Source organism: Parus major, chromosome 1A (genome assembly GCF_001522545.3).
Source record: "Parus major isolate Abel chromosome 1A, Parus_major1.1, whole genome shotgun sequence".
Lineage (NCBI taxonomy): Eukaryota > Metazoa > Chordata > Aves > Passeriformes > Paridae > Parus > Parus major.
Window position 1 is genome coordinate 50,808,229 of NC_031773.1, and position 22,117 is coordinate 50,830,345.

Consider the following 22,117-nt stretch of genomic DNA (forward strand, 5'->3'; position numbering starts at 1 on the left):
GGTAGCTTGCAAAATAAGCAAATGTATTTCCTCCATTATATTCCACATATCTGGCAGCACCAACAGTGAAAATTTTCCTATCCTGAAGTGTAACAGAACCAGTCAATCAACAAATAGCACTTCCACTCAAAACAGGAGAAGAGGTCATCCGACAGAAAATGAAAAAGTAGATTTCTTTCCAGTGGGAAGAAATTAGATTTTCAGCTGGTTGTCCAAGGAGCAGACCACCAGCCAAGTTATGAGAAGAAAATGGAAGGTGTTTTTCCCTCTAACAAGTCCTCCCTGCCATTATCACAGTTTAAATGGCCTCTGTTGTCCTTTATCACTCAAGTTCAACATCTGGATGTCAGCAGCAATTTCTTCTTCCCTTTGCATCAGTCTTCTATATCACTGAGTCCACCTCAAGGACAGGTGATTCTACTCAGAGATCAGTGCTGCTGGGCTTCTTGTCTGGGTGTGTCTCAACTCCCAGCTCAGTTTTGGAGAGCCCCTCCACTTTGACCTTACCACCTGTACTGGTTGTGGCTGAGCTGGAGTTCCTTTCCCCATGGCATCCCTCACAGTGCTGTGCTTTGCACTGGTAACTGGAAAAGTGTTGATAACTCTCCAGTGTTTTGGTTAGTGCTGAGCAGCACTGGCACAGCATCAGTGCTCCCTCCATCATTCTGCCCCCATCTGGGAGAGGGAAAGATCTTGAGATGGGACACAACTAATACAGCTGAGCCAAACTGAACAGGGAGAATCCATGCCAAATGATGTCAGCTCAGATGTAAAAGCTAAGAAAATGAGGAGGAAGGCAGGGCATTCATTATTTAAAATGTTTGCCTTCTGGAGCAACCACTACGTGTGTTCTTGCTTCCCTGGAAGTAGCCAGACATTGCTTGATAGGAAGGAGAAAATGAAATCTTCTGTTTTTCTCTTTGTTGGTGCACGTTAAAGCTTTTGGTTTTGATTTAGTAAACCACCTTATCTCAACATACAAGTTGTTTTCCATCTTATTTTCTCTCCCCTACCCAGCAGAGAAGGAGGGCTGAGAGCAGCTTGGTGGGCATTTGGTGTCCAGCCAAGGTCACCCTGGCATACCAGCATGCACCGTAAATGCTCACTTATCTCTTGAAAATGTTGCTGCAGAGAATATCCTGCTATTTTATTTCACTTTGGAAGTATCTCCACATCTCTGTGTTTGCCTGTATGCACTTCAAAAATCTTGTTTCCAGACCTCTGTATCTCTTTGCTTACCTCACTTTTCATGTTGACCTTTGACAGTGCAAGTGATTTCAGGCTCTTCTATCAGTTTGTTCCCTCTGCTTTTTGATTTCTTCCTGGAGGCATTATCATCTATTCTTTCCAATAGTTCAGGCATTGGCAACTGTATGAAATGTGCATACAGTGTCAAGAGCAGTGTGGAGTGTGCAGAAAGAATTGCTGATATTGACATTATTTTTGTGGTTATATCCCATATCTTAGAGAATTAGTCACATTCAACACTAGATTCAACACAGGTTGCTCTGTCTGACAGATTCTGCTGTTACTTGTGCTTGATACCTGTGCCTGCTGCAGCTCTGGTCAGCTTCAGACTGTGAACATCGTTTCCTACTCTTGGACAGTGCCAAGCACAGCAAGGCCTTTGAGTTTTGCCTGGGCCTTTTAAGCTTTCCCTAAAAAAAAGTTGCAGTAACAGCCATAGATGGAAGCTGCTGTTTCCTTGCAGAGCCCAAAGGATGAGCATGACTACAAATGTTACCTGCTCCTTCCTAGAACTGAATCCCCAAAGCTGTACTGCTCAAGGCTGATAGATTGCACAGAGACCAGAAAGACTTTGATTTTGGAAAAGAAACTATATTAGTATCCCCTGCTCTCAGAAGTGTGAAAGGGAAGAAACATTTAAAAGCAGCATCATAAAGACTGTATACTGTCACTGGCACTGCTCAACAACTTTGGAAGGTCATAAATGCTGACTGTGAGGGAGTCATCTACTGACATGTAGATATCTTGGCCTCTAGTGATGGTGAAGAAAGTACAAAACCACTTATGATAAGATGCTGTTAAAATCCTTCCATTGTGAAAAGTTAACTGGGATGTGTCAGGAGCTCTTTAAACAATGCAAACTTTGCAGTAAGGAGGTGAGAACAGATTGCTTTTTATAAAACAGGCCTATAGGGTAGTATGAATTCCCTAAAATTCAGATTTTATTAAGTAGTTGTGCTCATCTTCTTTTTCTCTGACAGCAGTATAAATGAATTCTAGGTATTCTGGGCCTAGAAAAATTATTTGTTTGGTCCTTCTGTTATTAGGACAGCGATCCAAATTCCTTCAACTTAAAAGGCTGGAGAGGGTTTGCTGCTTGTCAACATTGTCCTTGATTGCTTGTTGCAGTAGCATAAAAGTCAGGACAGTGAATCCTGTTCAGGGGAACTGACTTTGACAGGGAGAGAGAGGAATATTTCTGGTATGAAATATGGAGATAATGAAAGGAAAATTGAGACAGAGTTATTTCTAATGACAAGCATGAGATTCAGTTGGGGAATGGAAAAGTAACTTCTTTTTCTTTGGGTTTTAGTTTGTCAGGAAAGAATAGGCTGAACACCTCTGGCAGGCAGGATGAGAGATTGCTAAGCAGCCCTCTGCTCTGACAGGCATCCCAAGGCCCCTGCCTGGAAGAGAGCCCTGCTGTGTGAAATGCGTATGTGCACGCACACACCCCCCAAAACAGTCTGCACTGAACAACCTGCAGAGAAAAGAAGGAAAAAGAGAGGCATCCCAGTCCATCCAGTGTAGAGCTCTTCTCTGCTGCCAGCAGTCTGTCAGGGCAGCATTGATCAGTCAAACACACAAGCTTATTTGGAATTCTGCAGTTCTCCCTGCTCTTAGAGCAGCAGACCAAAAGCAGAAGAAAATTTGAAGCACATGTAGGAAAAGATATGGGCCATAGTTGCATTTATAGTATCTTAACTGACCATTCTCTGCACTTTATTTTGAAAAGCTCAGTGATTTGTTCATTTGGAAATTTTCCTACTTTTATTTGTTGTTTCTCTTTGCCAGGAAGTCTGTCATCCAGCTAGACCTAGCTAACACCAAGAAAGCTCTGATTGTACCTGCCTTTGAGACCCTACGCTACCGCCTCTCCTTCCCCAAGTCAAAAGCAGAGCTGTTATCTATGTTGGACATGGGAACCCTCTTTACATTCAGGTAATGGAAAATACTCTTGAATCTGTGGTCATTCTCTTTGTTTTTTATGTTCTTCTGAATATTTGGTTCTTCTCTCTCACTGTCAGCTGCATTAAAAAACTTATTACAATTTTTTTCCCTTTCCGTGGAGAGGCAGTGAACAGAATCGTGGATATGTTCTGTCTGTAAGCTCAGCTTTTTATCTTGTATTACAGTCCTCTACTGAAGGGCTTCAGTTGTTAAATCGAATTTGCTTTATTTTCATCATTTTTTATTGCGCTACAAAATCAAGCGTGACCATTACACTCAAGTGCGTGTAATTTACTTTTTGGCTGCCAAGTACTATCTGGGTAGCTGTGTCTCCTCATGTGACCAAAAGTATTGTATCTCTGCCCATTGGTTCTCTTCCTTACTGGAAAAACAAGCACAGGCTTGGCTTATGCTCCTTTAAAGTGTGAAACAGCTGCTTAATACCTAGAGTTCCTCCATGCAGGGGTAACAGAGTACTCTGACTAGAGGCTAAGAAGCAAAGAACACCTAAATTTGGAGCTCCTCTCTGAAGCAGACTTCTTTTGTGGCTGTGAACAAGTCACCTCTATTATCTGCCAGACTCTTCAGTTTTAAAATGCAACTACCAGGGGTTAACCATCTCTTGGGTGTGTGTGGTAAGGTCTGATTAGCAGGCATTTGTAAAGCATCTCAGCAATGGGAAGAGTACAATATGGCCTTATGATGTTGCACAGAGAGGGGGCTTAGGAGACTTGCGTTCTCTTCTCAGCTCCACTACTGCCCTGCTGAGAGGTGCTACACGAATCACTTTGCTTTCTTACATCTCTGTTCTCCATCTCTGAAATACAGGTAACAATGTTCACCTCTCCTTTTTGCAGTATTTTGAGACCTAGAGATAAAAGCTATGAAAAAGCTAGGCATTATCCATGGCTGGAGGAGCTCAAATCATACCTCTCCCATCCTTCCCTTTAGAGCTTTCCTCACACTTTTCCCATTCCCTATATTACACACCACTCTCACTGCAGCAGCCACCCTTCCCTCATATGGTTGCATGCAGATGTCATAGCAGACAGCCTGTGTGAGTCTGGAAAACGTAATTCTGATCAGTGTCAGAATTCTACAGTGCCTGCCTTGAAACAGAAAGCTGAGGTGGCTGAGAGAGGCATGCCTCTGTAAAATTACTTAAGGATACTGATAGAGCAAGTACCTTTCCCTCTGCCATCATTCCTTAATATAAAAGGCATAAAAATTAACAAGAGATCGGATAAAAAATAGTTGTCTCTCCTGTAGCTGAGATAAAAAAAGTCTTTCTGGTGGAAAACAACACCCTCAGGATTTTTGGATGTTGCATTCCACCAGCAGTCAGCTGCATAGTGGTGGCCTTCCACTACAGATTTCAGCTTCAAGCTATATAGCATGTTGGTGTGTTATGTACACAACCAGATTTGCAAATCCTTTCTCAAGTCTCACTCAGGCAAAAATGTCTTTAACATCAGTGGGAGTTTTTCCAAAGCAAGGTTAAATAAGACTTGAAGGACAGGCAGTCTGTAGCTGGTGTACATATTAATGTAGGATACATTTTACAAATGCTTCCCCAGTTTGTTTTGGCTCATTTCATTGCTCAAATCTATCAACAGCCACAAAGCATCTGCGCTCTGGGCTGAGAATTTCCACCTCCACCTTCAAGGTGCTTTAATAACGCTGCAATTTGACGCTGAGCGGGTGGGAGTGAGCTGGGGAGGACTGCTGTGACAGTGATTGCTGAGAGTGCCTGCAGCATCCCAGTCCCTCACACCACACAGTAGATTACAATCTTTCCCTCACTGAAATTGCTTTTGTCACCTCTTTTTGAAATGGTGACCTTTTCTACCTCTGGGCAGCTAAGAAGTACACAACGGCTCTCAATTACATCCCTCAGTCACCAGCAGAAGAAAAGAGAAGACAAGTGAGCATCTGTGGCTGGCAAGGTGTGCTGTGTGACACCCTCTGCCACAGTGGGGTTCTGTGCCAGCTCACTGGCTCCCTTGGCAGCTGGTGCTCCCGAGGATGTGCCTGCTCAGGGCCTGGGTAAGAGCTGATGAGCCACAAATGCACTGCCCACACACATCCAGGCACAGGGGAAACCACAGCTGGCAGGAGACACATCATTGTATGGAGAAAACAGAAAAAGCAACAACTGATTAACTAATTAACTGGTTGCATCCACAATCCAGCAAAATGTTTAAGCATCTGAGAACAGAAGCAGGAAAGTTTTTCTTTCACCAAGTCATCTTTCTCGCTGAAACAGGAAGCTTAGAGGAGGCAGGGAGGAAGAACACTGAGAATAACTACTTCATTTTGCTAACTTTAGCGAAGTTTACTATAATTTTGACATTTTATTTTAAATAAAAGCAATCTAACACAAGTAAAATGAAACACTGGATCCAAAGTGGAGGGGGGGGGGGATGTGGTGTGTTCCTGCTGTTTTCCATGAACTGTGGGAAAGAAACTCCTCATGATTTTAGGGAGATCGAGTTACTTGGTTTGGATTTGTCAAAATTGCAAGTGTAATGAAAAATACGTTGTTCACAATTTTTACAAAGTTCTCCAGGGATTCAGTCAGATTGAGTGTGGCCTTAAAATTCAATGTGTATTTAAATCTTGAGTAAGAAAGGCCTGAGCAGAAAATTACATTTATTCATTTGTCCTGTGAGATGGAATACCAGTATAGACTGTGAACCTCTTCTCACAACTGCAGCACCAACAGTAAAATCTGTTGGAAATGTCTCAGCCTTTAATGGGAGCTTCCTCTCGATGGACCCTCATGGAATGGTGTCTCCTTGTCTTTCTTTGCAATACAGTTCATGTAATCAGCCATTGACTGAGACCTAGTTCCAGCAGATTATCTGTGTATGAACCCATATATATTGTATGTACAGATATGTATGTAATCCAACAGTGCTCTCACAATTCTTGTTTTCAGTCTAATTACTCCTCCATCACTATTGTGTGTACACCTCATTTGAGCATCCTATACTCATTTATGTCTTTGTCAGGACTGTAGCTATCCTTTTGCCTTTCTCTTTCCTTCCACTCATATCAATCACTCTCAAGAGGCAAGTAAGTAACCTCTGTTGTTATTTGGTTTTGTACAATCAAATCTACTCCTTTCTTTCTGCTTTGCTTTGTCTCTGCAACCCCAGTTCCATATTTTTCCTTAATTATCTCTTTCCAATTATTTACTTTTCCCTGCTAGTTTGCTCTCTTGACTCACAGAGGTTATACTTGAGCTGTTACAGGTGCTTACACTGATACCTCCAAAAAGGGTGGAAAGAAATCAAATTCTTTTTATGGTTACTATCTTGTTACCCCCTGTTTAAATCAGTGGGAAAGTGTTACTAGAATAACAGCAGCATTTGGCTGCTTCTCTGCAGGAATCTCTCAATTAACCAAAGTTTGTATGGAGCTTTGAAGATACAAATCACTTCATAAGTGTTTAGCAGTCATTATTATTATTATTATCATAATTAATTTCAAAATGCCGGAGGTAGGATTTTAGAAGATACAGCACCCTCCACAATTCTGTATCATTTTAAACCCCACATTGTTACTGTTGGGTTGGTTTTATTTCCAGCATAGATAGCTGCACATTAGTGTCTGACTAGGTTAGCCATGCATCTCCTAAAGAGACCAAGAAAAGGGATAGGTTTTCTGGTGATTATTCCAAAGGGCATTGAGGGTTATAAGCATCTTTGTGAATCTGGCACTGCTTTCTGATAATCTCTGGAGAATTATTTCACTCTCAGTTTTTTTAATGCAAAAGGGTTTTGTTTTTCCTGGTCCCTAGGCAAGATATCTGAAAGTGGTGAAGCCTGTTTACAGTTTAGAAATGCAGTATACAAAGGACCACACATTACTTGTTGTGACCCCAATGCCATCCTAATAATTCAGTCTTTCTGCACTGCCCTAAACAGTGTCAGCAAAGCTGAACACCTCTGATTCTCCTGTTACAAGCCATATAAATATGTTCAAATGAAAACTCCTAGGATGTGATTTTATATTCCTGTTTTAAGTAATAGCTTAAAATATGATGAGAATTTCTGGGATTTAAACATTACATCATGTTGTAATTTTGCAATATTTAATGCTCAAATCCCTTCACTTTTAGCATGTGAGTCATCCCTGTGAATTCGATCTACCTTACTTTACAAATTGGCAGGATATTTTGTTTTGTCCCTTCTATTGCCTATCTATCTCAGTGTTGTAATACAGATACCTGCTATGCCTTTGTTTCATTAATTAATCTATGAATCTGCAGAAAGAGCTTGTCTAATTGATTTTTGGAAAGTGTTAGAATAAGTGGGTGAGAGAGTCATTGACCCTGGCACTAATGGGGTGCATTCAAGCTATGCTAGGAAGAGACCTGCTGTGACCTAAACAAGATTAGCAAAATATAAAAGGATCTTTTTCTGTAAATCAAATTGATTACCTTACTGGAGATCACAGGAGTACTCCCTACTTTGTTGAACTTCGAGCAGAAAGCCTATATGTAATATTTTACTTATTAATGTAATTATGCATCTTGGTTCCTGCCATAGAAATAACTGTAATTAATAAAATGAAACATCTATCCAGAGCTGCAGGTGTCTCTCATGCAAATTATAAAATTGCCTATAAAACAGATCGTGAATTTCACTATGGTGGGAAAATAGCTAATTTTAGGGACCTTATCTGAGCTGCAGATTTCCACACCGATTTTAGAGCACCGACCGATGCAGCTGCTTGGTTGCTAGGAATAAGACACAGCACTTGTAGTGCAGATGAACTGACAGGGTACTGTGTAATTGTTTCTCACATTAGCATGAGGTACTGTTTTCACACTATCCTTCGCCAACTAGATGTGTTTAAGCATTGAGCTCTGGGAGGCGTGCTGGAAATAGTCCTAGAAATTGCCTCCGACGCGTCCTGAAAATGATGATGTGAACTGTAAGCTAATGTCCTTATTTTTGAGCATTTCATCTAACAGGTGATATTTTGTTGCCTCGCCAAGATGCTTTCTATCTAATTGCCTCCCCACGTCCCTGCCGTTTATGTCTGTTTCAGGTACCACGTCTGGACGAAAGGGCACGCGCCAACAAATTTTGCCAAGTGGCGAACAGCCACCACCCCCTACCGTGTGGAGTGGGAGGCAGACTTTGAGCCATACGTCGTCGTGAGGAAGGACTGCCCGGAGTATGACAGGCGCTTTGTGGGATTTGGCTGGAACAAAGTAGCTCACATCATGGAACTGGATGCACAGGTGACGAGATGACACACGAGTATCTCACCCGGGGCTCTGCAGCGGGGTTGTTACAACAAAATCTGCGTCCTGTAGGAAGGTGTCACGCTTTGCATCACCAGAGTGTTCACCTGGCCTTACTGAGCTCCTTAATGAGTGCTGCTTGAGTTGGGTACACTGTGTTTAATGCTTGTCAAGTATTAAATGAAGAACTGAGCCTGAGTTCATTTATTTGTCAGTTGTAAGAAATTCATTGTTTAGCAGAGGCACATCTTCTGTAGTGCTCTCCTGACCGAAGCGTTGCAGCAGTTGTTGCCAATCCCATCACTTATTAAGGAACACGTAGACCTAACTGGATTTTTTTCAGGTAAATAGAGGTTTGTGAGTCCCAAATGCTAACTTAGAATTCAAAAACTAGTCTTCAGCTGAATTCAAGGCAAGCATCTTTAATTTCTGGCTGGGATTTACAGCACATTTCTGCAAAGCCAAAGTCTTTACATTTCCAAAGTCTGGGGCTGTGGTGCAGACTCTAAAGGATTCAGGTACTTGAGCCTTGGGCGACCTGCTTCTTGGATCTGTGACTTGGGATGAAGCTGTAGGGCAGAATTTATAATAATAAGGATGCAGAGAAAGCTCAGGAGTCCCAGACTGGCACCAGAGCTCTCAGAGTTGCCAAGGTCCCTGCTGCCAACCCAGATCTTAGAGGCTGGCAGTGTCTCTGGCTCCATGGGAGCCCAGTGCTGCTGCTCACTGAAATGGCAGGATTTGCATCACCCTGCTGTTCTTGGATGAGGAGCTACCCACTGTACTAATCAGCAAGGTCTGGGTCATGGCATTTCTTTCTAGTTTGGGTTTGTTGTAGTTTTTTTCAGATTGGTTTCAATCCCAGTGTTTGAACTAGTAGCATTTCATGCTAACCAAAAAAATAGGTTTTGGCGATTTTTATCCTCCTGTGATAGCTTTTGCTTTGAATCTGGAATAGAGCAGTTTATGTGAAGCTGAGCAGTTCAAGGCTTGGAGCAAGTCAGTGGGAGATGATGTCTCTGGGGTGTGAGCTACAGTGTGTTTGTGTGCAGGCATTTTCTACTTCTGCTTGCAAAACCACATGGTCACCTTGGGCTGGCTGCCACTTGCCCTCTGTTTGCCAAGGGCATTCCCAACAAATTTGTACCTACTTAGGTTAAAAAAAAATATTACATACTAGAAAAAAAATGTCCCTTATATTAACGTTAATAATACTTTTCTCTGCTCTATCACTGTAATTTTCTAGTGCACTTTCCAAACACTAATAAATTAACCATCAGTTGTGGAGAGTGCCAGGGTAATGGTTTATTATTTGTTAATATGGGTAACAGGGCTTATGTTCCCAGGGGCAGCTCTTATGTGGCGTTCAGGATTTAAGTCTTCTGTTCAGAAGTGTCTGCCCAGCACAGAGATCCACACATGGGAAATGGAAACATTCTTCAAAGTTGATCACAACACAATAATTTTAAAGGACCATTGGGCTGGAATTAACTCTGGAAAATTGTTCTTCTCACTCTTCCAGCCTTAAATACAGCATCACATTCAAAAGAAGTTTCATTTTCCTCTGTAACAACATGGGTATTCTCCCACCAAATGAGCCTGGAGAAGACATGGGATGGTACAGCTACTTCCCCTGTGGCATTCCTCTGCTTTGGGGTGTGCACAGATCAGGTTGCTGCCAGCTGCTTGGCTGGCTTCATTACCAGTAGGCAGAGCAGCTTCTCAGTTTTTTCATTGCTCCTCACAACTGCAGTGTCTGTCAAGAGGTCTGTTCCAGATCCCTTTCCAAGAGCCTGTGCCACTGCCATCCCTCAGAGCAGGACATGCCATGGAGATAATCGTCATTCTGGGGGCATGCAGGTGCCCACTGAGCTGGATGCTGTGCAAATGCACAGATAATGCCAGTCTCCATCTAAAGAATTTGTAATTTAGGAGATAGGGACAGAGGTTCCTGCAAGTGCATTGCCTTCTCAACATGTTCTTTTCCATGTAGTAGGTGAGATCATTAGGAAACCTTTCCCTACCTTTCAGTGACTGTGCTACTAGACTATGTCCCATTTTGCAAGACCCTAGCCCAGCATATTTCAAAAGGGATTATTTGCAGTAGACTCAAAATTTTTTGAAAGGCTTTCTGTGCCTGAAGGCCATTCAGAGGGATGGGAACGCTGCTGTGCTGAAGAGTTTGCACTGCAGTGTGTAGACAGTCCCTGACTTGCAGTATTACAGACTTGAGGTGCAAACACAGAACAAGGAAAAGGTTATATGGAGGGGATGCATCTTCCTCTGCAGCTCCATCCTGTAGTTATAAGGTCTCTTAGAGTCGTTTTCTGTAGTTTGTAGTTGATCAGCTCTCCTCACTCCATGGTGACAGCCTTTGGTTTCACATTTGGTTCCCCATTAGCCCTAAGCATCTTCCAGCTAAATAAAGTCTGCCTGTGAGCATCATATTATTTTGCTCTTGCATTTTTCACCTCAAACAGAAGATCAGGGGACCCCATTCCTGTATATGACGACATTATAAATTGGCACCAAAATTTACCACTTTAGCACTGTCTGTCAGGCAACAGGCATTCTCATAGGGAAGAAGGAGCTGCATCTGCACTTAGCTGTCCAGCACATACAGGTGAAACACTGAGGTTTATCAGCACAAGTGTGTTTTTCCCATAAATCTCTTTCCCTACTAAAATGTTTATGAGTACTCTGCCTTTCTGCTGCATATATTCTTTGTCTCTGCACAGGCTCCTAAATATACAAGTGACTGGACATTGCAAACCAGTTGTGCACCACTTCCTGTAAAGCCAGCATGCTCTGTGGCTGTTCCTTCCCAGGCCAGTTTATTTTGTAGACAAAGTTAATGAGTCAATCCAGCAACAACTGTAGGTAGAAACTGTGTGAGAAAATAGGAAATTTGCCTGTGGAGGCTTCAGAGTTTCTTTGTAATTTGCATCCAGTACAACTCAGACTTCTTGAAATTCCATATGAAAAAAGTGGTTAGGGTACTTTGTTTGGGCACAGAATAATGAGGTTCACATCCCTTACCCAGTTCCTTGCAGAAGATACCTGCTTGTTGTACATCCTACTCTAGTGAACTTTCTGCTTGTCTAAGAATCAGGCTTTTTTGAGCTTTGCTCTAATCATTGTATATTTACCTGTAAAAATTGAAAGAATGTAACAGAAATAATTGAGATTTAAATCAGCCATCATTTTTCAACAACAAAAATTGTCAAAGAACTTGGTCCGATATAAAGAGAATAAGTGAAGTAGTTTTACAAGAGAAGGAGAGTTAGCACAATATCTCAAACTTCATGAAGAACTTAATTTGCGTAAAAATGTCTCTAAGCATATGGAATTAGCAGGTTCATTTTCACACACTGCCTATAAATGTTATCATATTCTCCCCTTATTTCAGGTTTATAAATAGTTTTGGACAGTTTTGTCTCTGTAAGGATCTTAGCATATAGGCAAAGCAACATATGCCATGCAGTTTAGCCTTTGTAAATGTAGCTTATTCCAGCATCCCAAGCAAAACAAATTTTAGGGGCAGAGCTGTGTTTTTGCACAGACACTTGAAACTCATGCTGTGGAGTCACAGCTGTGTTGTTTCAATCACACTGCTGAAAAATCTGTGTGGCAGACATGGCTGTGGGTGTGCCTTTTGCACTATTTCCCCATTATTTAGCTTATATGGAGTAAAATGTTCTAAAATAGTTGTTGGTTTTTTTTACCATGAGGGTGGTAAAACACTGGGGGAGATTATCCAGAGGGGAGGTGGATGCCCCCTCCCTGGAAACATGCAAGGTCAGGTTGGATGTGGCCCTGGCAACCTGATCTAGTTGAAGATGTCCCTGCTCATTGCAGGGAGGTTGGTCTAGATTGTCTTGAAAGGTGCCTTTCAACCCAATAAATTACATGATTTTACAAAAAGAGAAAGTAGATCTTTCAAAAAAACCAAGAAAAAGCTACTTGTGGAATAAAGGGCAGCTTATTTGAGATCCCTGATGGGTCAGTTGTTCCTGAGGCAGAAAGTGCACTGTTACACGATGGAGCAGGTTTGGCTGTGGAGGTGCGGGAGGCTGGATCGCCCTCACAGCTGTGTCTCTGTCCCGCAGGAGTACGAGTTCACGGTGCTGCCCAACGCCTACATGATCCACATGCCGCACGCGCCCAGCTTCGACATCACCAAGTTCCGCTCCAACAAGCAATACCGCATCTGCCTCAAGACGCTCAAGGAGGAGTTCCAGCAGGACATGTCGCGCCACTACGGCTTCGCGGCCCTCAAATATCTCACAGCAGAGAACAACAGTTAGCGCCGCGGAGCCCACACCTGGCCAGCGGGGACACCGAGGCAAGAGCCACCCAGCCTTTGGGGCCTGGTCTTCACACTTCAGACTGAGAAATACTTCCTGTTTTTATATCATACTCGGCAGTTCTAACAGTAGAAATTTGAAGTGACATGTCTTGGGACTACGCTCATTCATCCCTTCCCCAACTACCCCGAGCCTGTCGGCTTTAGCGTTCATGAGGCGTTTGCGAGTGGGGCCAGCCGGGCGCCCTGCAAGCCACCCAAGGTGGGGACTGGGCAGGGGCTGGGATTGCACTCCGCTCTCTTGACTGCAGAGCACAGACAGACCTTCAGAATACAGGATTTCATGTTGCTATTTAATAATTTGACATGCTTTTTATCTGTAAAGGAAGATCTTCGGGTCGCTGTCCTGTGAATTTCAAATCTGCACTACTCTAAAAGGGAACTTTCACCTGTGAACTTCCACAGGGGCCCTGTTAATATGGATGACCTTGTTAATGCAGGATGAGCCAAAGGTCTGAATTAGCCTTGAAAACACAGGGGACACTTACACAATACTGCACTCCTGAGAAGGTTCAGTTGTATACATGATATTGGTTGGTCTTTTTTTCTCAATTTTTTTTTTTTTTTTTTTTCAGGAAAATCCCCTATATCCCACCCTGCCTTTGCCCCAGTCCTAAATGCTGCTCCTTTTCCTTGCCAAGGAAATATCTCCCTTGTGTTTCTTTGCCATCTTCGGTTTTGGTGGTCCAGTAAAGAAGATCAGTAGCTCTGCCAGAAAGTGAACAAAACTTGTCAGTTTAAGGTCTGTTTTCATCAGAACAACTTGTTCACATGTGTCTCATAAGATAAAGGACCCGGCTCTAACCCTTTATCTTTTTTAGGCAAGAATTGGATTTTACCTGTAAGGCACATTGTACCAGGGGAATACTGATTTGTAGGCTCATTTCAGTGCTGCCCATCCATGAAGGCACTGGGCCTTAGGCTTTAAGTGGACTTCTTTGCTGAACAGTGAATATAAACTAGTAAAAAGGCAACTAGTAGCCTTGGTGCTCTCCTGCTGCCTGCTGCAAGGTCTCAGAACTACTTCGTTAAAGGAGTTTATAATTAAAAGGAGCAGAACTGTTAGGAATAAACTCCCCATTGGACGGGGAGAAAAGAATGTGTTGGGAATCTGAGTGAGTGTTTGTTTGAACGTGGACTGGTCAAGTTCACAACATCGGTACACACAGGAGTTTGCTGGAGGGCAAACAGGAACCTAACAAGCAAAATGCAGAAAACAAGACACTGGACTTTTTGCCATTTTCTTTATCTTCAGTATTAATGTTGTGTTTACATGGGAGGAAGAGATGAGGTGCACTACCCCTTGCAGGGCTATTTGTAATTTCTGTTGCAATGTTAATAGAAAAAGCAGAAACAACTCAGTGAGAAACGTGTCTGTCTCCCTGCCCCAAACACCAAACAACCGCATGTACCAATACCACTGCCTGAGCTGGGAAATGGATCCATATTGTGTTCTGCTCACATTTTATCATTTTGTTTTTCAGCCACTGGACCTTCTACTTTCTTCCCCACCTCATCCCTCTAGAGCTTGGTTTTATTTCTAACCTGACATTTTGTGAGAGATTTCTGTTACGGTGGAAACCACGCAGTTAAACCAGACATTTAAACTACAAATATCAGTTCATCATTCTGTGTATATATAAGAAAAGCCAAAAAAGGCAATATCTTTGACAAGAAATAAAAAGGGGCGGGAGGCTGTGTGTAGTTTTCACTTTTTCCCCTGGGAGTGTTGGCTGCATAAGAATATATCACTGCATAATTTTCCAAAGAGCTTTCTTTTCTGTTCTTAATGGCTTTATGCAAAGATTTACATAAAAAGCTGGAGAGAGCTGGAAAGAAGGGAAATTGGTGCTCACTTCTAGCTAAGATACATTATTTTGAAAACATCAAAGTGTTAAGTCCCCAAGTCCTGTATTACCATTAAAGGCACAGGTCACTGTGCTGATGGAGAATGAGAAGAACCCTGCAGCACAGACTGTTGATTAGCCAGGGTGCAGAAAGATCCCAAAAGCTGACCCTGAGAGGAGCTAACAGTCATTGAAACATGACACCTACATGGAATCCCCAGTCAGAGCTTCAGTGTGGCCACCATTATGTTCCATATGTATTAAAAATTTTCATTTCCAGATGTACATTTCTCCTTGGCTTAACAACATTGCCAAAGGATGGACTGGATTTCCCTGCAGCAGCATAACCTGGACATTACTTGGCTGTGCCATTATCAGCATTCTTCTCATTATTCTGTTCTCAGTGGTGAAGGATGGGGGAGCAGGGAGATAATGATTTGCTACTTGCCTGACTGTACAGTGAATCTTGGGACCTCCTGGATAGACTTAGGTGTGCTGGCTGGTGTAAACAGCTCAGAGATTGGTAGCAGGTACAAAGAATCCCTTTTTTTGTCCTTACAGACACTGTACTGACTTGTATCTGTCATGTCATGTCTGTCTCTGTGCTTCATAATTTGAGAGGTGTGGGTCTTGGGGTTTTTTTGCACATTTCAAATAATTTACCTGATGGTAAGTTAGGATTACATATCTGTCTGTAACTGCCAGGGCTCCTTCAGCACATGACAAAATCCACCACAGACAACAAAAAAAAATTCCCAACTCAGTTACAACACTGGCTGTCTTCCAGTCCTCTGCTGTAGTAGGTATTTGCTAGGAACTTTGTTACTTAATTCTCAGTTTTTTCCTGAAATCTTCCAGAAATAGCAGATAAACCTGGTGACTTAATGCCTTTGATTTATTGATTTGTTCCACCAACTTCTCTCTTGAGTCTTCAATCTATGACCTCTCCGTATCTTTGATATTTGGAAAGTGTGAGTCTCTCATTTAGATACCACTCCAGCACCCTCCCAGTGAAGACTGATGCAAATAAATCATTTAGATTCTTGGCAATGTCCTTACTGTCTTTAATTGTTTCTTCTGCTTGTTTGGGGTGGCCTGCCCGTTATCTACACTTTCTGCTTTTGGTGTACTGAGCAAATGTTCATTTTCAGTTTTAACTTCCTACTGTTTGCTCTTCAGATTCCCTCTTAGCTTCCTCAAACTCCATCTTAACTATTTTATACCTTCCTTTCAGCTTTACATAGTTTTATTTCCATTCTCTGAAGGTTTCCTATTTGGCCTGAATAACTTCTAACATTTCCCATTTAGTCATATCAACATTTCCTTGTTGTTGTCTTCCATTCATCCAAGGGGTACCATATTCCATGGCTGTTTCTGAGCCCTTTCTATTTTAATATGAGGATTTCAGTTTTTATAGTCCTTTTTATTTAGACCCATTGATTCTTGAAAAATAGAGTTTTGTTTTTAAATTTATGAATGTCACTCTACTAGGTATTGAGGGTATTTTCCTCTTTAACCTTCCTAAATGCTCACCTTTCCTAATTAGGGGATCAGAAATAAAGTATTACAGAAATTGGGCTCTTACCTTGACACATTTTATTCTGTGTCTCCCTTTTCCCTCTCCACTACAAAACATGGACATTTCAGAGTCACTGCAAACTTTTCAAGTCCCAAAGCCAGAAATTTTCCATCACCTTTTGACATCCCACCACTTCCAGACATAATTATTCCAAAGAATAACCTGCTGCCTGGTACCTAATCCTCCTATTTTTGTTTCATTCTTCTCCCTGTGATGTAACAGGCTCTGCAAGTTCAAGTTTTGGGTGAAACACTTATTTGGTACCTTATCATAACCTTCCTATATGTTTCCATGATTTTTCTCTGTTGTCACAGTAGATATATCTATATATAGAGATACACACACACATATATATACACAGACCTTCAAAAGTTTCCATCCTGTCATTTTCTAACTAAGGATCATCTACCATTTGCCTATCCAGCAGACACAGAAAATGTCTCTTTTTATCTGGGATAGTTCTTAGTATCTATCAGGTTTCTTCCCAAGTCCTAGCTGTAGTAATTCCTTCCAGCCTTGCTAGTTTCCTTTGTAAACAATCTGATCCCACTTCATAATTTGCTATTATTTTTCTATTTGTAATCATTATCTTGGATGCCATGGCATAAAGGAATTAGCAGCTGTACCTGCAGTTCCATCACCGTAGTTAGACTGAGTATGACACACACTGCCATTACTCCTAAAGTACTGATTTTTTACCTGGTTGGCTTCATGTGGTTTGTTGGTAAATTGTAAGCTGCATTTTCCTTTTACTGCACCAAGCAGAGGCACTTTGTAGTGTTATTTGCAGTAGCTGTTGCAGCAGAGTAAGCCCTGTGTTAGAGGGAGAAGCACAAAAAACCTCATCAGAATTGTAGCTGCTGTTTCTCTCCAGAGGGGAAAATAAGGCCCTAGCACAGCTGAACAGTTTTATAAATGCCCTGCAAAAAGCACATTACACATTATTTTCTGGTAGGTATAATCATACATCGTCCAATTAAATATGAAAAATACATTTTTAATGTTCTCATTTTTATGTGCAGTTCTACCCAGAAGATAATGCATTTCCTTCTCTGTCTTGCCAGTTTCCCCCATTACTCCAGCCTGCCTAATAGCCCCATCTGTTTTCAGCTGAGAAAGATTAATGGCCAGGAGCACTGGGAGTCCTGGCAAATCATCAGAGATATTACTCTTAGGCACTGCTCAGGACATTCCTTCCTGCTCTGCCAGATACTGTATGGGTGTTCCTCAGGTTTCAGGGCAGCAGCAGAACACAGCAAGCTCAGCAAGTGGGGTGAGTGTCATTATTTATGAACTTCAGCCAGGTCCAACAGATTCAGCGGTGGGAGTGCTAGAAAGAGAATGCATCATTGTTAGCTCAAAACATATTTCAATATTAGGGAAAAAAAGAAGCTAAGTTTCTGCAACTCCACTAGGTGAGACTGGAACAAAGAAATCACTAGCAGACAGTGCCAGCCAATAATCAGGTATTTCCACTGCAGTGTTGAAAATGCAGAAGCATTGATAGCTCAATGAAGTAATTTTTACAGTAGTAATTAATAATGTATATTTAGATGGTGTGTTTACATCCAAATGCTTAGGTATATTGGGGATTATTTGAAGATTGTTTATTTGTTTCACAGTATAAAATTGCTTGGAAAAGCTGCTGGCTGTGCACAGCAAATTATGGCTCAGGAAATGCTTACAAACCTGGATTTAGAAAAATCTTGCTTTTATAAGAGTTTGGTTTTATGAGTAGCTATACATTTCCAAAACAGAATACAAAGTCCTTGAGAATTTCAAAAGGAGCTGTGTATGTGTCAGTTGGCTGGAACATACTCCTCTTACCTTACTTGGGATTTGGGGTTTGTTTACAGAGTAGAATTACAATGTTGAGTTGAAAAAAACAATCTAGGAATTGGGAAGCCAGCCAAATATTTATTTATGTGGTCAGTCATATGAACATATTTGTTCAGATGTGCTAATGGATACTCCAGTGGAAATATTAGGTCACTGAAAGTGTCAGGGTGCAAACAATCTGAAGTCCGGGCTAAGAGTTTGGTATCTGTTCAGTCATTCTGTGTAGTTTTTCTTCACATGGTAAGAGCAGCTTCCTTACTCCCAGAAAATTACTATTTCTGTAGGGTTAAAATGTCTTACACCTCTGCAAGATGAATTTGTGGAAGTCACTGCACAGGTAGCTAAGGCTGCATTTGAGAGCTCCATGGTCCATTGCCACAAGACTCAAGATTTCTTTCCAAAAGAAACAGTTCTGACCCGAGGATAATTCTCTGAGCAGGGATTTGGACACCCTGCCCTTCCCAGATACGTTCAAGAAGAGGTCCCTGAACACATTAGGCCACATTAGGTAATTCTAGCCAAGCTTAGCCTATTTCTGAGTATTATGGCAACATAATTGTGAGTCAATGCAAATGTGAACTTTCAGCATTAACCATTATATCATAAGGCTTGTGATAAGGCTGCACATTCAATCACATGAAAGTTAGAGGATCTGAGATTTCAGGTTGCTGGTGGAGTTGGTGATTTGCTCATAAAACTTCTTTCTATCCCCTCACGCATATATAGCAGGATGTAGTCCATGCAAAATTCTTCATTCAGGTTTTTTTGGAGGGAGTTCTGTTTCTTTTTCTGCACAGTGTATGATATTTGGGTGAATGAAGTGGCTGGGTGTATGGTACTTCCTTTTACTTCTTTCATTGAGGTTTTCATAATATGGTAGTCTTAATTTTGAGGAAAGACAGACCTTTTTTTCCCCCCCTCAAAGGATAAGTATAAACTGTGATTTTTGGAAAATCACTTATCCCCCATGCTCTCAGGCTTTCAGAGCAGAACACCTGCAGTTCTGCTCTACAGGCTTTTCTCTTGTCAAAGGGATCCTGTGAAGCTGATGTAGATCACACATTCAGAGGCCTTGTAGCACCCCCAGCCTACAAATGCTAACAGCTGAACTTGGGAGAGTGATGAATCCCAACTCTGTCCAAGCATGTTTCCTCCATCACTGGGACCACTCCAAAGACTATCAGCAGCCTGTCAGGTAAGCAAAGAAAAATGGAATAAATAAATGTAGGGGAGGATATGATGGGTTTGTTTTAGGTAGACAGATTTCCAGAGGAATGAGGAAGACAAGCATTTTGAAGTACCTCAGAAGATCTGTTCATAGGATGTGTGGGCCGGACTAATCCCATTCTGGATTTGTGGCATTTCTTAAAAAACACTGGCCCACCTGCAGTAAATTCTATTGATTGTAAAATTCTTGAAAGCACTGAGATTAACCATTCTCAGCTCAAAGATATTTAATTTGTTTCAATTCTTTGGATCCCCACACTGATCCTTTGGTGCTCTTAAGAAAAAGGAGAAAAGGAAAAAAGAGAATAGCAGCTTGATAACAGTATGGATGTTGACTATCCAGCCTTTCTTAAATTGTCAGCACTGAGGTCAATGGTTGGGGCAAAGCTGGATTTAGTGAGGTTCATAGAATTTTTTCTTTTGATCTGCCTATGGAACTCTTGTTCCAGCTGTGCTCTCCAGTGATGCTGTAAGGGAAGGAAGAGCTGTCCAATGTGGATTGATCAGTGAACTCTTCATCCAGTCAGACCTAACCACCAGCAGCAGGAAAGAAGGGGCACCACTGCTTGTGACTGTTTTTAGATGGAAACAGTGAGCTCAGTATCATCTGTTATTCTGATGACAGACTTTGCTGAGCTTTTCTGCATTTTAGATGTACACTTGCTGTGAGTGACAGTGGCCCCTTGGGGGGAGGAAAAGATGGGACTCAGCAGTTTGCTGGTCCAAAATGAGAGCAAGAGATGTGTGTATTTTCCCTTGACACCTTGCCCAGTGTTCACTAATTATATTAGCACCAATTAATCCAGCTGACCCGAGACTCAGTGGTCAGGCCAGGCAGTAAGCTTCTGCTGTGTTGATAAGAGAACTGGCAGATAAGCAAAATTATGCTTTCTGTCCATAACATCAGTGAATATTTTCATACACGTTCAAATAGCTCACAGAGAGTTTACATCTTGTATTTTTCACTGTTAAGGCTTATTCAAAGAATAGCAAAGGCAATTTAAAAAAAAAGCTATTGAGTACTGTAAGGACCCACAAGGATTAACATTCATAGAGTCATCAATATAAAATATCCACCAAGTTAACCTATCAGCTTCTGTCATAAATGCAGAGAATACAGGCACTATCATTATCTTTCTGTTCCCACTCCATAGAGCAAAACAAAGGCATGTACTAAAAACAACTCTCTGAATCAGACCACCCAAGACACAAATATTTTCTAAATTTTGTTGCTTTTATTTCCATTTTCATAAGTGAAATTAAAAGTTTGCAAAGTATTTTTTTTTTAATTCATGTTGTTCAATTTAGATATTTATATTCACAGTTGAACAGGAGCCAGCAGTGCCCTGGCAGCCAGGAGGGCCAGCCCTGTCCTGGGGACATCAGACCCAGCATGGCCAGCCAGGCAAGGGAGGGGATTGTCCCCTCTGCTCTGGGACAGCCTCACCTCCAGTGCTGGGGGCACTTCTGGGTGCCACAAAATGAGAAGGATCTAAAGCTCTCAGAGACCATCCAGAAAGGTGCTGAAGGGTTTAGAGGGGAAGCCACAGGAGGTGTGTCTGAGATAATTGGGCTTTTTCAGCCTGGAGAAGAAGGATCCTTGGGGGAGACCTCACTGTAGTGTGCAACTTCCTCATGGGGGGAAGAGGAAGGGGAGGCATGGATCTCTTATCTCTGGTGAGCAGTGACAAAACCCAGGGAATGGCCTGAAGTTGTGTCAGGGAAGGTTTGAGTTGGATATCAGGAAAAGGTTTTTCACCAGAGGGTGTCTGGGTGCTGGAACAGGCTGCACAGGGAAGTGGTCACAGCACCAGCCTGACAGAGTTCAGTGAACATTTGGACAATGGTCTCAGGCACATGGTGTGACTCTTGGGGATGGTGCTGTGCAGGGCCAGGAGTTCATTGGACTCAATGATCCTTGTGAGTCTTTTCCAACTCAGGACATTCTGTGATACTATTCTGTTTATTTTAATATGTTGCATCTTTCTTCTGCATCTGCCAGAATGTAAAACATTACAGCATTGCCAGTGGAGAAGAACAGAACTGAGAGGTTGTTGGGCTGTTCTCCATGTTAGTGCAGGGAAAGCCTTTCCTTTAGCCTGGGGGATTTTCTTTATTTGTTGGTGCTATCACAGATTTTATTTCCACCTTAGCAGTGTCTCTTCCAGACAGTCTGAAACTCTACTGGCTAATACCAGACCACTGCATGAGTTCATTACTGGAGCAATGTTTCTTACATGGCACCTCAACCTCCACACAAATTTATTATGCAGGGCTTTTTTTTTCCTATTTTAATCTTCAAGCTACACATGATAAAAAAATTCATCATTTTGAAGCTGTAAAAATGGGTTCACTATGTTTTGGTTTATTTTTAACATATTCATTTTGTTCAAACTTTCCTGTCTACTACATCCATAGGCCTTCCAGGAAAATACTATTTTGAAAGGAAGAGAGTAATTGTAAATAATCCTGTGGGGACTGGAATCAACAGCACTATGAGAATTAGTAATCTATTGAAGCCAGGAATTTTAGAACAGCTTTTCTAATATGTACAAATTTCCCCCTGTATCTGTAGAGTTCAATTTCAGTATCCTTCTTCAGCCAGCCCATTCTTGTGTTTTCCACTCTTTCTCCATGTTCCCATCTGCTGCAGCCCTAAATCCATGTTTATATCTACCACAGGTTGGTGTTGACAGGCATTTTAAAAACAATATAGACAACTTCCATGGTGCTGAGGTCTGGTTATAATTATTAAATAGAGAAAAGATACCTCTGCTTTGCTGGCTCCCTTAAACTATCAG

The 22,117-nt window shown here is 41.8% G+C and overlaps 1 protein-coding gene across 1 annotated transcript in view; it reads left to right on the forward strand.

Annotated features, from left to right (window-relative positions):
• LARGE1 (LARGE xylosyl- and glucuronyltransferase 1) overlaps positions 1-17,904 on the forward strand; it is a 280,855-nt gene extending 262,951 nt beyond the window's left edge. The window contains exons 13-15 of the mRNA XM_015628279.2: positions 3,043-3,189; positions 8,260-8,455; positions 12,568-17,904. Coding sequence (XP_015483765.1) covers positions 3,043-3,189; positions 8,260-8,455; positions 12,568-12,765 — 541 coding nt within the window. The 3' untranslated portion in view covers positions 12,766-17,904. The remainder of the gene's footprint in view (positions 1-3,042; positions 3,190-8,259; positions 8,456-12,567) is intronic.
• The last annotated feature ends 4,213 nt before the right edge of the window (positions 17,905-22,117 follow it).